Below are 13899 nucleotides of genomic sequence, written 5' to 3'. Positions count from 1 at the left end.
ATATGCACCTATTACGTGTTATGATCCGTAAACCCCAGGGTGATAGTAATTGGGATACTTTCTGGTGATGACCGTAATTTGAGGAGTTCATGTATTCACTGTGTGTTAATGCTTTGTTCCGGTTCTCTATTAAAAGGATGCCTTAATATCCCTTAGTTTCCTTGTGGACACCGCTGCCACGGGAGGGTAGGATAAAAGATGTCATGCAAGTTTTTTCCATAAGCACGTATGACTATTTACGGAATACAAGCCTACATTATATTTATGAACTGGAGCTATTTTTGTGTCGCCCTAGGTTATGACTGTTATATGATGAATATCTTCCAATGAATCCACCGATCCAATTCCTACGAGTTTTCCACATATTGCTCTTGCTAAGTTACTATTGCTATTGCTACTGTGACAACTACTACAAAACTATTACTGTTGTTACCGTTACTGTTGCTACCATTACCATAGCTATCCAAACTATCATATTATTGTTCTACTGATCACGTTGTTGCAGATATTAAATCTCCAGGTGTGGTTGAATTGAAAACTCAACTATTAATACTTGCAAATATTCTTTGGCTCCCCTTGTGTCAAATAAATAAATTTGGGTTGAATACGTACCCTCGAAAACTGTTGCGATCCCCTACACTTGTGGGTTATCAGACACAATTTTCCCATAGCGCTGACAACAAAGGAATTTGGCATGTGGGAGATTGTGTATGAGACATGTGTTCCATTAAGCAGCGGATGTGTGGCACCCTCCGGCCAATAGTACATCGACACATGGTGGATCGACAAGTGGCCACATTGTTAACGGGTGTTGGATTCAAAGCCGCATCTGATTGCTTAACGACGACCCATTACGAAGGTTGCCATGTGTCGATGTTGCCATGGCTGACTCGGTTACCCTTGACAAAAAAACTTCCATGGCGCGACACTTTCTACCATGGAAAAGCACACTTCCATGATGAAAAAGCTATTATTGACATGGAACACATATACGATGACATATGGGTGACTATTTTGATTCTGTCATACAACCCTCATGGGTGTAAATGGATGGCAAAAAAAGCGACATGCCGTCAGTGCTCAAAAAATTGGCTGATTCAATGATTAATCGGCCGATTTATTGCTACTCAAGGGGAGGGGGTAGTCGATAAGATTATGTCATATCGTCACTATTAACTATTGATAAAGTGGGCCTATTCCTAGCACTATGTGTGATGCACTACTATTGGCTAGCAATTTTTTTGTTGTGGTTCTGATAGAATCACAAGACCTAGGATTTTAGTGTTGCACAAGGTCTCAAAGGTAAGGAATCAATGAACACTTCTGTGCAATATTTGTGTGTGTTAAATATAGCATATATTAGTGCCAGGAATCTAGGATTTGCCAGGGAAGTGGTGGATTAATAGTCGACCAATAAAATCGATTAATCTGCTGATTTCTGATTTACCTCTAATCCCTAGTTAACCGAGATGCTGACGATAAGCGATATCCTGAACATTGACTGTGACATGCATGTATCACATATGTGCCTTTTTTAGCGTTGCTAAGTGTGACACGGAACATTATAACAGACCTATCTCACCTACATGCATTTGGGATAAGTAGAGGTATGGGTTCTTTTTGCAGAAAGTAATCGTAAGTTTTATCCTAACATTATAATAGGTGGATCTACTCTAATATACTGGAGAAACTTAATCCACAATCATCCTAGACCTACTAGCTCAAATACAATGGATGTACCTTACCATCAGTTGCTTCCTAGAAGAGGCATATTCCCAAATTCAAGCCGACAAGTTTTAGTGAAGGAAAATATGCTGTTGAGACCTTCCAGGCATCTCCTGATCAAGTTTTTCAAAGTTATCCACAACCGAGGATATGACTAGCTATGATTGGTTTTACACTCTAAGGAGGTTTGTGTTCTTTACCCATTAATCCTTTTTGCTACTAGACTCAAGGTGTACAGTAACCTGGTAAAGACCGAGACGAGACCTTTAGGAGGCATTAGCCCAAGACGCATCATAGACCAATTCCGTCCTACCACACATACATCAATTGGTAGGTAAGTCTAGGTTCCAACAACTTACTTAGTCAAGACAAATCGCATCATAACATGTAGTTACATATGGAAGCTACTTAACTTTGAACCCGCACAATCTCCTTGAAGCAGGGAGGTAGACCGCATTGATATAACCCAACGACCAATCCTCCTGGATGATTCATTAATTAAGTTGGTGTTACATAGTCATCAGTAAAAAATATCAACCTTTCATAACTAGTGTGTTCCCATTTGTTGTGTCATAGCAAGCTAAGACTAAACATTGGCAACAAGGAGCGATGTAAGTATCATATGGCTATCCTACTAGGTGTATAACAATAGGATATTAGTAGAATAGTCATAAACTCCCACCTTATCATGGCATACTACTTGCATACTGAAAGTAAGGTGACATGATCAAAGTTCCACTTGCCTTGGTTGTTCTTGTCAAAGCTGCACTCCTCACAACCACAAGCGTGCACTCCTCACAACCACAAGCGTGCACTCCTCACACTCTATATATTAAAATGTAATCACATAAGAACCAATAATTCATGCAAAAGGGAAACATGCACGAGCAAAATCAAGATCCAAAAAAAGAACTGATACTCGTAATATACTAGCTAAGGGTCAATGCATGATTTAATGTGCGAAAAGAATCAATGCTTTTGGGTGTGCAGTTTGTGAGTTAAGGTCAAATAAAGTTCATATTCAAATTTTAATGGCCTTAATTGAATTCAAAGGTTTGAATGGATCGGTTTCAACATTTCAATCAATGTATAAAGGATTCATGTTAAACAATGGGTTTGGACATTATGATCAAACTGGGTTTGAATACAAATTTGAAAAACTTAATAGGTTTGGTTCCAAAATGGTTCAAATAGGTTGTGGTCATGATTTGTACCAATTAACAAAAATATTCATTTGATTTGGACTTGAGGATTAAATTTTAGGTTCAAACAAGGACTGGATTCCAATTCAATTAAATTTGACTGTGAAAAGTTCGAAGTAGGGCAATTAGGTTCTAATGGGCACTTGTGAATTTTTTGACACAAAGTAAACATAATTTTTAAATTTGAAACCATATATAAAAATTTATGAAAAAATCAATTTACAAATTGAATTGGTTGTAAAAGCTCTGCCATGGCAGTACTCCTTAACACTCTGCCAATGCAGCTAAATTGGCAAACATTGCAGCAGTTTTTGAATTCCTACCAAAATTTGGCTAGTTCAACTTTCAAATGCGGAATTTTTGGATATAAGGGTCCTATTTGAAAGTGCACGGCCTATGGATCCATCTGCGAAAAGATTTGCTCAAATTGGACTTATGGTTTGCAAATTAGGCCCTAACAAAGTTTATTATTCAAACTTGAAATTTGAATTGTGAAAAGTGAAATCAGTTCGTTGTATTGAATATAGCATTTCATGAGAATGAATATGCAAAAAGAATCACCTCCTTAGGACTTCTAGATAAAAAGTTATGTTGGCTCTATTCAGGGTCTTTTCTGCAAACTTTTGTAATTAACAATGTTAATTAAATCCAAAAAACTTTTCGGATAAGGCGATCAATCTTGGCCATTGGATTAAGTGGCAACGGATGAATATGATTAAAGGTGGTTTGGCCTGCTAGAGTTGCTCGTCAAAGATGAGAGGACAGTGGCAGTGCACGCCTATGGTGCCGCAAAGGGGGTCTGGGATGCATGCATTATCCCTGCCGGAGAGGGACGACACAACGTGATGATAGTGGTCTCAACGATAGCATATCTCGATGGGAACAGTTGGAATTGCTCGAAGGAGTTGTAAAAGCGCCGGTTTGCTTCTGGAGTAGGACAGCGTCGATGCTCGGTGGTCCTAGGGCCGTGACAGTGAGTTAGCACGACAAAGCTAATGGACAAGGTTCGGGGCTAGGGTTCGTGCCCACCTTATCGGAATGGTGGTCACTACGACGGTAGGGCTTTGTTGTGGTCGAAGTCATGCTCCGGGGTTGGCCTGTACATGCGCAGATGGTCAAACGTGTGTGTTGGAGCATGTAGGTGCGTTGGGCAGAAGGAGGGCTGAGGGTTTACCTTAGTCCACCAGAGCTGGTTACAGAGGAAACGGCATGGGGCCGATTTCGGGCAGCTTGGCGGTTGGGAGAGGTGTTCTGGTGTAGGGGCTTTGGTCGAAGGTGTTTAGGGGTTTTTATAGTGTAGCGACCCGACCTCAAATGGTCAAGTCTCTGTGCATAAGTGTCATCCCTGGATCGATATTGGTGACACTCATAGTACTCGAGGATTTATAACATAGTTCAATCACACACTTATTACATCGAGTGTCTCATAAAGAGTACTTATTACAATAATATGGCTGAAGGCATCTAAATAAGATAACTGCGGAAGCTTCGAGGGTAAATGTGTCCATCCAACTCCATGGCAAAACTGAGTGCACGACAATGACCTAGCGCACCTTATTCCCACTACTGCAGGATGCTGCTAACGCGACACTACGATCAGAGACCCTTCGAGAAACTGTGTGTGATGCAATAATCGCAAACGGTGCTATATGAAAACCGTCAGAAATGATGCAAAACGTTTGCGGTGAATGATACATCAAACACGGTTCAGATTATAGTTGCACGTGCGATGAGGGGCATACGGTTGATCTGTACGAACTGTTTGCGATGAGACAGAACAACAGAAACGTGCAACCAAATCAAGGTGTGTGCGATATACGACATACAGTTCGGTCCGATGAACCATTTGCGATGAGTGAGGTGAACACAAACGATTCGGTGTAACAAGATGTGTGTGATACCCGGCAAACAGGTCGGTAATCAGAATTGTGTGCGATCATTATAGATAGCCCATACATTCTTTTTTTGTGAAATGTGTGCTTGTCAGGGCACATAGTTCAACAAACCAACCTATTGGCGATAATGTAGAAGATCTCTGTCGAATACATATTACTAACCGTGTGTGATGAGATTGACAGGATAAATAGATATATATATACAGTCTGCTTAATTTAGTCCTTCTTCTTCTTGTTGTTCTTGTTGGATGGCCCCGCGACGTCGTCTTGGCAAGGACGCTTCTTGCCGCTGACCGTTGGCTTTTCATCGCCGCCGCCGCCGTCATCGTCGTTGCTGTCAATGTCGTCCTCCTCCTCATTTGACCATTCCTCCTCCTCATCGTCGTCATCCTATTCTTCGTCCTCCGACGGCTCATCATTCGTCTGGTTGTCGTCTGACGACTCCGGAGGCGGCGTCTGAGGGAGTCCTGGACTAAGGGGTCCTCGAGCGTCCGACCTATTGGATAGCGGCCGGACTGATGGGCCGTGAATATACAAAGAACGAAGACTCTGCCCATGTCCGGGTGGGACTCTCCTTGGCGTGGAAGGCAAGCTTGGCGATCAAATATGAAGATTCCTTTATCTGTAACCGACCTTATGTAACCCTAGATCCCTCCTGTGTCTATATAAACCAGAGGGCTAGGTCCGTAGATATATCCTCATAATCATAGTCAGACATGCTGGAATTTTAGGGTTTAGCCATTACGATCTCGTGGTAGATCAACTCTTGTAACACTCATTTAAAACAAAACAGAAGCTAGCCAACTCATCTCCAGAAGGCTCCCCCGATTGGGGGTTCGTCAACCATCCGATCTGACTTTCTGGCGCGCCTAAGCCGTTGGATCTTCACTTGCGGTTAAATTATTTTCACCTCACGGTTCATTTTTCTGCCCAATAACTAATGGGCTCGTCTCGTGACTGTATTGGCTGGGTTGGCCGCGCCCGCGTGCATGAGGTTTTCCCCAATCCGCACCCTGCGTTCCCCAGCCAATCCATCCTCGCCTCGTCCCACTCCCGCACCAGCCACCGCCCAAACCCTAGCCCCCTTTCCCCTCGATCCCCACAACCTCTCCCGCCTCTATCCCTCCTCCTCGCGTCACCACGGCCTCCGCCCCGGAGCCTCGCCGCCGCCTGATAATACTCCTCCACCATGCTAGCCCCTCCACCTCACCTTCCTTCTTTTTGTTATCTGCGCCCGTCATCGATGCCTGGTTCCAGATCGGGCGCGGGTTAGACGAGGTCGATGGTGGGGTGAATGGGCAGGCGGGGGACGAGGGCAGGCAACAGTCGGCCCGTCGCGATGTGGTGAAGCTACAGGGAAGAGGGAGGAGGTCGGCGACAGGGTGAAGGAGCAAGCCGGTCCCCATGGAGGCAGCGCTACCAGCCAGCTAGGGAGGCGGTCCGGCTCGCCTCTGCTATGCCGTGAGCGGCGGCGCTACCTCTGCCTCCAGCCTCACCTCCTCTGCCAACCATGGGAAAATTTTGGGGAGACCCAAGGTGAGCTTCCCCTCCGTTGCATGACCCAAGGTGAGCTTCCCCTCTGTTGCATGCACTCCTGATCTCTAAAGATTTCTGTAGCCTAAATGCCTATGTACCATGTAAGCAAGCCCAACGTAATGCACACCATCAGCCTGATGAATGACCAAATGGTTTGTTTTTGTTGCCATATAGACCATTGACGGGTGTGCAGGAGCCCTTCTAATTGGTACTCTATGTGTGTTTTATTTTCTTTTGTTGCAGAATAATAATTCAAGTGGATGGCCTATGCGTCTTGTTGTTTAGCGGTATGATGGTCGGTGAAAGTATGTTCTATATATATTGCAAGGTGATGGGCTGCTGACTTTTCTTGTCCACTTCTGCTGATTTCTACCCACTTCTGCTTAATTTGATATCTGATGTATAAGTAATGCACTAATATACAATACATAAAAAATGACCCGTGTTATATTTCAAAAGTATGGTTTTGCTATGCGCTGCTTGGAATCATTAGTGTTCGTTATTTTTGTTCAGATTTGTTGTGTATGCATGGTAGACCTTTGTAGGTTCTACTTTCTTATTCTTCAGCCATAATTCAGTTCATGACAGTTGCTGCTGTACCAAAGTGCAGACATTAAAATATTTTAGAACAGAACAATTAGATGCTTTGAGTCGTTCAAAACTGAAGGGAGCACCGAGGTATCACATTTGTAAAATCATGCATATGCAGGAGCTCAGCAGTCTACCGACCTAAATTTCTCCCTAACTTATGTCTTTTTGTTCAGTCCAGAATTTTAGGTTTCCTTGGTCACCACGGCCTCCTCTCTACTTGGCTCTCCTCTATCTTGTTTCTCTATAAAAAAATGGAAACTACCATGAGAGATAAATGCCAACTGAAAGTTAAATTCAGTTAGAAAGTTAAATTTAGTTAGAACTAGCCTTTTGCACGTGTGTTCTTGATTCTTCATGTACGACCACATAGTAGGGACGCAACAAATATTTGTTAGCTAGGTTGCTTGCCTAATGAAGCTCCCATGTGGACCATTTACTGCTCTGTGTTATTGGAATTTGTTTGTAGTGTTCGCTCAGGCTAAAGAAATTCATGCCATTTTCCTCCATTTATTTCCTTTTATGCATAAGTGCTACCTTTGGCAATTGCTCTGTCCAGCCTATTAATCACCGAGAAAGGTTTTTATGCAATCTGCTGAATAAGCTCACATTGTTGATTGCAGGATCATAAGATGCTTTTAAACATGATTGTGTGATGCTCAGAGACATTTTGCACAGTAGAAACTTCTTGTGAAGCTTGATTTTATTCAGGTGCCTAACTGACTACCACTTCCTCGGCGTTTGTGCTTACCAGCATGCCGTAAACTTCTTGTGAAGCTCGCTGTTTCATGTGCCTAACTGGCTGCCGCTTTCTATGTTCATGCTTATTTGCATCCAGACGGTGATTTTGGGCTGAAAGATTATTGCAAGCTTAGAATCTTTTAAATGTCCTTATTGACATGATTCGTATGATAAACTTCCAAAATATTCATTTAACGTTGCTATTTTTCTTTTCAGAGCCATATGATTTTTTTATAGAAACATGAGCAGAGTAAAATGGACACAGCTTCTGGTACATCTGAGGTATAGAATCGGCAATCTTCATTGAATGTTGTAACATATTTACAACTAGATTCAGTTTTAAATCAGAAATAGAAGTCGTTTAAGTTTCGGATAGTTATATGATGTGCCATGTGCATGCTTTACAGTTACCTTGCAAGTGTCGTGATGTTGCATAGATATTTCTTTATCTATATGAATGTTGGACCCTGCGTGATTGATCTTATTTTGTTCCTATGTGAGAACTAGCTCTCCTTTAGTAGTGTAGTACTTCTATACTAAACTGAACCGGGAATGGTTTGATTGTTCTCTGTAGGACAGTGTGATTTCTTTTCTTAGAATGTTGTCATCTATATCTTGCTGAAGTACAGAACTATTGGTCAGTTAATTCTCTCACTCATCAATTTACAAATTCAGTATTTTATTTCACATGGGGCTTGGCTGGTTTACATTTAATTCATGCATCATATATGTTGTTTAGTTCAGACTTGTGCATGTGCATGCATTGGAATTGATTTAACAAAGATATAGCATGATTCTGTACATAAAAATAATATGAGTATGCATGATCTATGAATAAATGCTCGGATATAGTTAGTCGTCAGATAGTAGGTGTACCATGGGCTTACAACTTCTGGATATTGTTAATACTTAATGGCCTGTAGTTGTTCAAAAATCTGGAATGTCTTTCGAGAACTGTTGATCAGTGTTGCTATGAGTATTTCTCAGAGTTTTGGTTGCATGGATGTACATTAGAGTAGCAGAGGTTCTTATTTTACTTTGTCCAGAAGAGGGGATTTTACTTTTTTGTTCACAATTTTTATCTAACTTTCTATCAGCACCGACGACCACAATGGGATGGATCAAGCAGCCAAGACTCAGTGGTCGACAGTGCGACTCTTCCAGCACTGAAGTTATGTCTTTTGGGCCAATTTCAATTGCCTCACTACCTCTACACATGGATCCTGTAGGTATTTCCTAATGTAAGTGTCACTGTTTTTCTTCTTTATGTACCTGGACGGGAGTGCTCATGAGGATGACGACATGCTACTGAACTCAAATTCAAAAATGAAGTTGGGGGCCTGGGGTTTGGAGCCCCTCAGTAGAAGTGCTCAGGCGGCATGTCATAGTTGTTTGCTGATAATTTACCAAGAACAAATTTTGCTTGTCTCTAGCATTAGGCTATGAGCCCTAAAGCAGTTCCAGTGTGATGATCTACCTCTTGACTAGGAAGGGGGGATTGAAAGATAGCACTTGTCGTTTGAAGCAATTAGTATTGGACTATTTGAGGAAGTAAATGTTTAAACCACTAAACCTTATATTCTTTTGTAAAAAGGAGGGTGCAGATAAATAAGAGTTGTTGGCAGCAGCAACCTACACATGTGGAAACAGTGGCTATGGCGGCTCAAAGGGAAGTTGTGGCCGCTAGACAGCAACTCACAACTTAGTGGCAGCTCAAAGTACATGTAATCTATTTCTTCTTGGAGCTATCTACTATAATATTATACTACTATAGTACACGATTTTTTGAATATTTGAATCTGCCCTCTTCTCTCTTGTTTTACCCGCCACATCCAAGATGGAATCATCTGTGGCCGTCAACTTATTAAATCGAATGGCCTGTATCACCCGGATTCGTCACCCACGCAATCCCGCCAAACCTGAAAATGAGCCGCGCTTCTAGAGAACTCCACGACCCACGGTAGCCTCCAGGCTCTGGCAAATCAATTCCCCGCCAACCTCCTCACGCTGATCTTTCCCCTGTAATCTGGATGCTCCGTATCCAGTATTCCAATTTCTCTAGCCCGCGGGTCACACACCACCAGCTCCATTGGTCCATCCCCCCGTCCACACACCCAGCATGGCAGCACCTCCGAATCACCTCCACGTCCAGATTGCATCTCCAGCCCTGTCTCCTTGCAGTCTGTGGCTTGCTCCGAAATTTGTTTGCGTCTGGTGATTCCAGGCTCAGAGTAGTTGGACATCCATCTACGGCCAGCTGACCACAGGTGCCGCTGATCACAGGTGAGGTTGCTGATTCTTCTGCTCCTTTGGGAATTTTGCTGCGTGAGAATGTTCTGCAAGTGATTCTTCTTGCTTACAATGATATGAAATACATATCCACTGGTCCGATTGTAGCTTGCTGATTTTTCTACTTTTCTTGCACGCAAGGTGTTTGTGTTTTTGTCCAAACAGTACACTTGAAAGGCAATGCAACATATGTTCATTCTGTTCATGTCTCATGGCTATTTGTATATTTGTATATGCTTTAATTATTTTTCTTGGGTTTGGTAACCTAAAAAATGGTCTAATGCTTATACTGTAGGTTGTGGTTGAAAACACTTGGCTTACAAAATCAAGTAAAATCGACAAGATGGAAGGCCGGGTTCCATTCAGAGATATTACAAATGTTCACCCAACAACTTCACCAAAAAGGAACTACTGTAAGTTTTTTTATTATCTTGATATCTAATTATTATCCTTATCAATCCTTTGCCTTGACATACTATTTGTTTTTTGTTTGTTTTGTTTTGTGGGGAAATATTAGCTGTCGTTGGAGAGCAGAATGATCCTTTAGTTGAAACCAGAAATGCTACGCAAATGAATTCTTCCCAGCGTAAGCGTTACCGTGACCGGGATAGATACTTGCAAATGACTCCATATCAGAGGGAAGCCTATTTGCAAAGGAATCGTGAGTACAAAAGAATGAGGCGTGAGTGCAGCGCAAGTTGTAGCAATACACAACCAGCACCCCAGCAGAAAAATACAAGAGCTAATAAGAACATATGCATGACAGGTACTGTTCTAATCGACAAAATATTCATTTCTCATATTATCAATGACCGTTGAATGTTCATTTACCTCTTTAATATATGATGTATAATTTTTGACGGGATAAGGTTGAACCTACATTACAGGAAAGGAAGTCGTGGCCAGTTCAAACTATGAGAAGCATGATTCGGTATTTACTCAACTGGGGTCTTCATCAAAAGGAAAACAAGGTTGTGATACGTAATGAATTAACAAATATCAAATATCAAAATTTATTTTTTTGTATATTTCATCACACTGTCGTTGACCCTTTTTCCTTAAAACAGTGGCGGATGTTGGTGGTTCTGGCACAAGTCGTCCAAAAGCTGGAACTCGATTCACCATCAGTCCATCTGGCATATATTTATCATCAATATCCTTGGAAGATCAAGCTGCAAAATATGAATTGAAAAATGTACGTCAGCGTAAGCGACATCATTGCGTCAACATGCACTCAGAACTGTCACATGATCAAGAAGAAACACACGTACAAGAGATTTGTGGCCATAATAAAAGACAGAGGCCAGAAAAAGAAAGTTGTAGTACTGCACGGGATCGTGGCAGAGAGACCAACAACTTGCATGAAGACCTCATTTATGTGCCCCAGGATTCTTTTCCTGCCATTCATGGTAATGTTAGTCATAAATAACAATGATTTAATTATATGTTGCACATAGCAAGCATTTCATCTATTGACAACTAGAGATAATTTTTTAACAGAATATCTGGCAAATACTGAAGACTCCATTGAGTACGATGATGTGGATGATGAGAGTCTAATGTATAATAGACCATGTAAGTATTGACTGATATTTTCATCAATGATTCTCAATTTTTGTAATACTTACTAAATTACTTTTGAAAAACACAGGTCTTGACTTTGAATCATATCAAGAGCCAAAGCATGTCACAAAATGCATACAAGCAGATCCATATGATCATATATATCATAAATTGCCCCGTGGCTATCATTTTCTAGAGCGAGTGCCCAACTGTAGACATTGCAATGCGAAAAGGTTCCAATATGAGACGCCAACATTTTGTTGCATGAATGGAAAAGTAAAGATAGTAACCCCAGTGGTTCCTGATGAATTGCGTCAGTTGTACATGAGCCAGGATCCAAATGCAAAATACTTCCAAGATCATATACGGTGCTTCAATTCTCATTTCTCTTTTACCTCTCTTGGTGTGATCCTGGACCGAAGATTCTGCAATAGGAGGTTTGGAGTATACACCTTTTGCGCACAGGGCCAAATTTATCACCGTATTGACCAGTTGGTTCCAAAAGAAGATGGCCCCAAGCATTTACAGTTATACTTCTATGACACGGATGCAGATTTGCAACAAAGATTTCTTCACTCGCCAAACCTTGACCAAACTCTGATCCGGAAGTTGGTGAATATACTTTCAAGTAATCCTTATGCACAAATATTTAGAAACCTTGGTTCTATTCCAAACCTTGATGAATATAATATTGAGCTTAACACAAATATTGCCTTAGATCAAAGAGTATATAATGCTCTGACAACATCACAAGTAGCAGCAATTTGGGTCGAGGGAAATAATCCTCGAAGTTATTTTGACAGGAGTATCATGGTTTACGGTAAATCGGATAAACCACAATACATAAAAGCATACCATGGTTGCTATGATCCATTGTCGTATCCACTTTTTTTCCCGAATGGGGAAGTTGGATGGAACCTGAATTTACCAAAAGTTGCTCCCCATGGTAAGAGGAAGAGAAATGATCAAGCAAATGCTCTCAGTGAAGAAGGCAAGTTTTTTTTTGCTTGATTACTTTGTTTCAGATTCATTTATCTAACCATAACTTGCCTTGAATGCAGGAGTGGAAAAGAGCTCTGGTTCTTGTGTATCACCAAGGGAATATTATTGTTATAAGTTACAAATATAAGATGGCGAGTTCAACGTCTTACTATTTGGAAAGAGATTAACTCAACAGTATATTGTTGATATGTACATCAAGATTGAATCAATAAGGTTGGCTTTCTATTTACAACCGTCAACTCAGGTTCTCATACGTGCAGATTTATATCAAGGATTGGTTGATAGTGTTGTAGCCGGTGAGACACGTGCATGCATGACTGGAAAGCGTATTGTGCTCCCCTCGAAATTTATTGGAGGACCAAGAGACATGCGTCGAAGGTATCTAGATGCAATGGCATTGGTCCAAAGGTTTGGAAAGCCAGACTTATTCATTACAATGACTTGCAACCCGCAATGGGAAGAGATAACTAGAGAGCTGGAACCAGGTCAATCGCCACAAGATCGTCCAGATTTGGTAGCATGGGTCTTCAAGGCAAAGTTGGAGGATCTTAAAGATTTTTTATTCAAGAGGAAATTATTTGGTGAAGTTGTTGCACATGTTCATGTAATAGAATTTTAGAAGAGAGGCCTACCGCATGCACACTTCTTAATTATTTTGAAGTCAACTTGCAAGATTACTAATCCAGATCAATACGATGAGATAATATCAGCAGAGATCCCAGATAAAGACAAATACCCTGTACTGCATGCTTTAGTTATTAAGCACATGATGCATGGACCATGCGGAGTTCTCAACAGTAAGAGTACTTGCATGGAAAATGGAAGTTGTAGATATCATTATCCACGGACATTCTCAGAGAAAACACTACAAGGAAAGGACTCATATCCAATTTATAGACGGAGGGATGATGGTTGTCGAGTTCGCATTAGGGGTGCGGTCTTGGATAATAGATGGGTTGTTCCTTATAGTCCATATCTACTTATGCGATATAATTGCCATATAAATGTAGAAGTTTGCTCTAGCATTAAGGCCGTTAAATATTTATTTAAATACATCTACAAAGGTCATGATCGCGCATCCTTTGTCATTGAGTCCAGAGGAGATAATGTTGTTATTGATGAGATTCGCGAATATAGGGATGCAAGGTTTATATCACCTCCAGAGGCTATATGGAGGATTTATTCTTTCAATCTAAGTGAGATGTCACCTCTAGTTTTGCAGTTACAGGTCCATTTGCCAAATATGCATCTTGTGCATTATGAAGATTCTGATAATTTGGATAGCGTGTTACGCAGAGAATCATCTTCAAAAACAATGCTTAGTGAATATTTTAGAATGAGTTCTGTTGATATTTTTG

The 13899-nt window shown here is 41.2% G+C and overlaps 1 protein-coding gene across 26 annotated transcripts; it reads left to right on the top strand.

The window, feature by feature from the left end:
* The first annotated feature begins 5820 nt into the window (after positions 1 to 5820).
* Positions 5821 to 13673, top strand: LOC123152122 (uncharacterized). Of its 26 annotated transcripts, none has more exons than XR_006476037.1 (13): positions 5821 to 6686; positions 7570 to 7657; positions 7904 to 7969; positions 8262 to 8324; positions 8785 to 8912; positions 10272 to 10389; positions 10494 to 10742; positions 10864 to 10947; positions 11044 to 11385; positions 11477 to 11551; positions 11628 to 12167; positions 12343 to 12530; positions 12601 to 12623. XR_006476037.1 is itself a non-coding variant. In XM_044571732.1 (13 exons), the coding sequence occupies exons 6-13, from the start codon at positions 8799 to 8801 to the stop codon at positions 12666 to 12668; spliced, it is 1953 nt and encodes a 650-aa protein (XP_044427667.1). In that variant the 5' UTR covers positions 5821 to 6358; positions 6602 to 6686; positions 7570 to 7657; positions 7904 to 7969; positions 8262 to 8324; positions 8785 to 8798; the 3' UTR covers positions 12669 to 13673. The 26 variants fall into 26 exon arrangements, 25 of the variants coding, with proteins under 25 accessions (XP_044427667.1, XP_044427664.1, XP_044427669.1 ...); XM_044571732.1 differs by having other exon boundaries at positions 5821 to 6358; positions 6602 to 6686; positions 11628 to 12530; positions 12601 to 13673; XM_044571729.1 differs by having other exon boundaries at positions 5821 to 6388; positions 6602 to 6686; positions 11628 to 12530; positions 12601 to 13673.
* The last annotated feature ends 226 nt before the right edge of the window (positions 13674 to 13899 follow it).

Source organism: Triticum aestivum, chromosome 7A (genome assembly GCF_018294505.1).
Source record: "Triticum aestivum cultivar Chinese Spring chromosome 7A, IWGSC CS RefSeq v2.1, whole genome shotgun sequence".
In the NCBI taxonomy this organism is placed as follows: Eukaryota; Viridiplantae; Streptophyta; class Magnoliopsida; order Poales; family Poaceae; genus Triticum; species Triticum aestivum.
The sequence above is the reverse complement of the archived record's forward strand: the minus strand, read 5'-3'. Positions and strand labels throughout refer to the sequence as shown.

Excerpts from the sequence above, each read along its gene's own strand:
- LOC123152122 (XM_044571732.1), top strand. The coding sequence starts at position 8,799 with ATGGGATGGATCAAGCAGCCAAGACTCAGTGGTCGACAGTGCGACTCT. Across the intron at positions 8,913-10,271 it reads TACCTCTACACATGGATCCT|GTTGTGGTTGAAAACACTTG; the intron begins GTAGGTATTTCC and ends CTTATACTGTAG. Across the intron at positions 10,390-10,493 it reads TTCACCAAAAAGGAACTACT|CTGTCGTTGGAGAGCAGAAT; the intron begins GTAAGTTTTTTT and ends GGGAAATATTAG.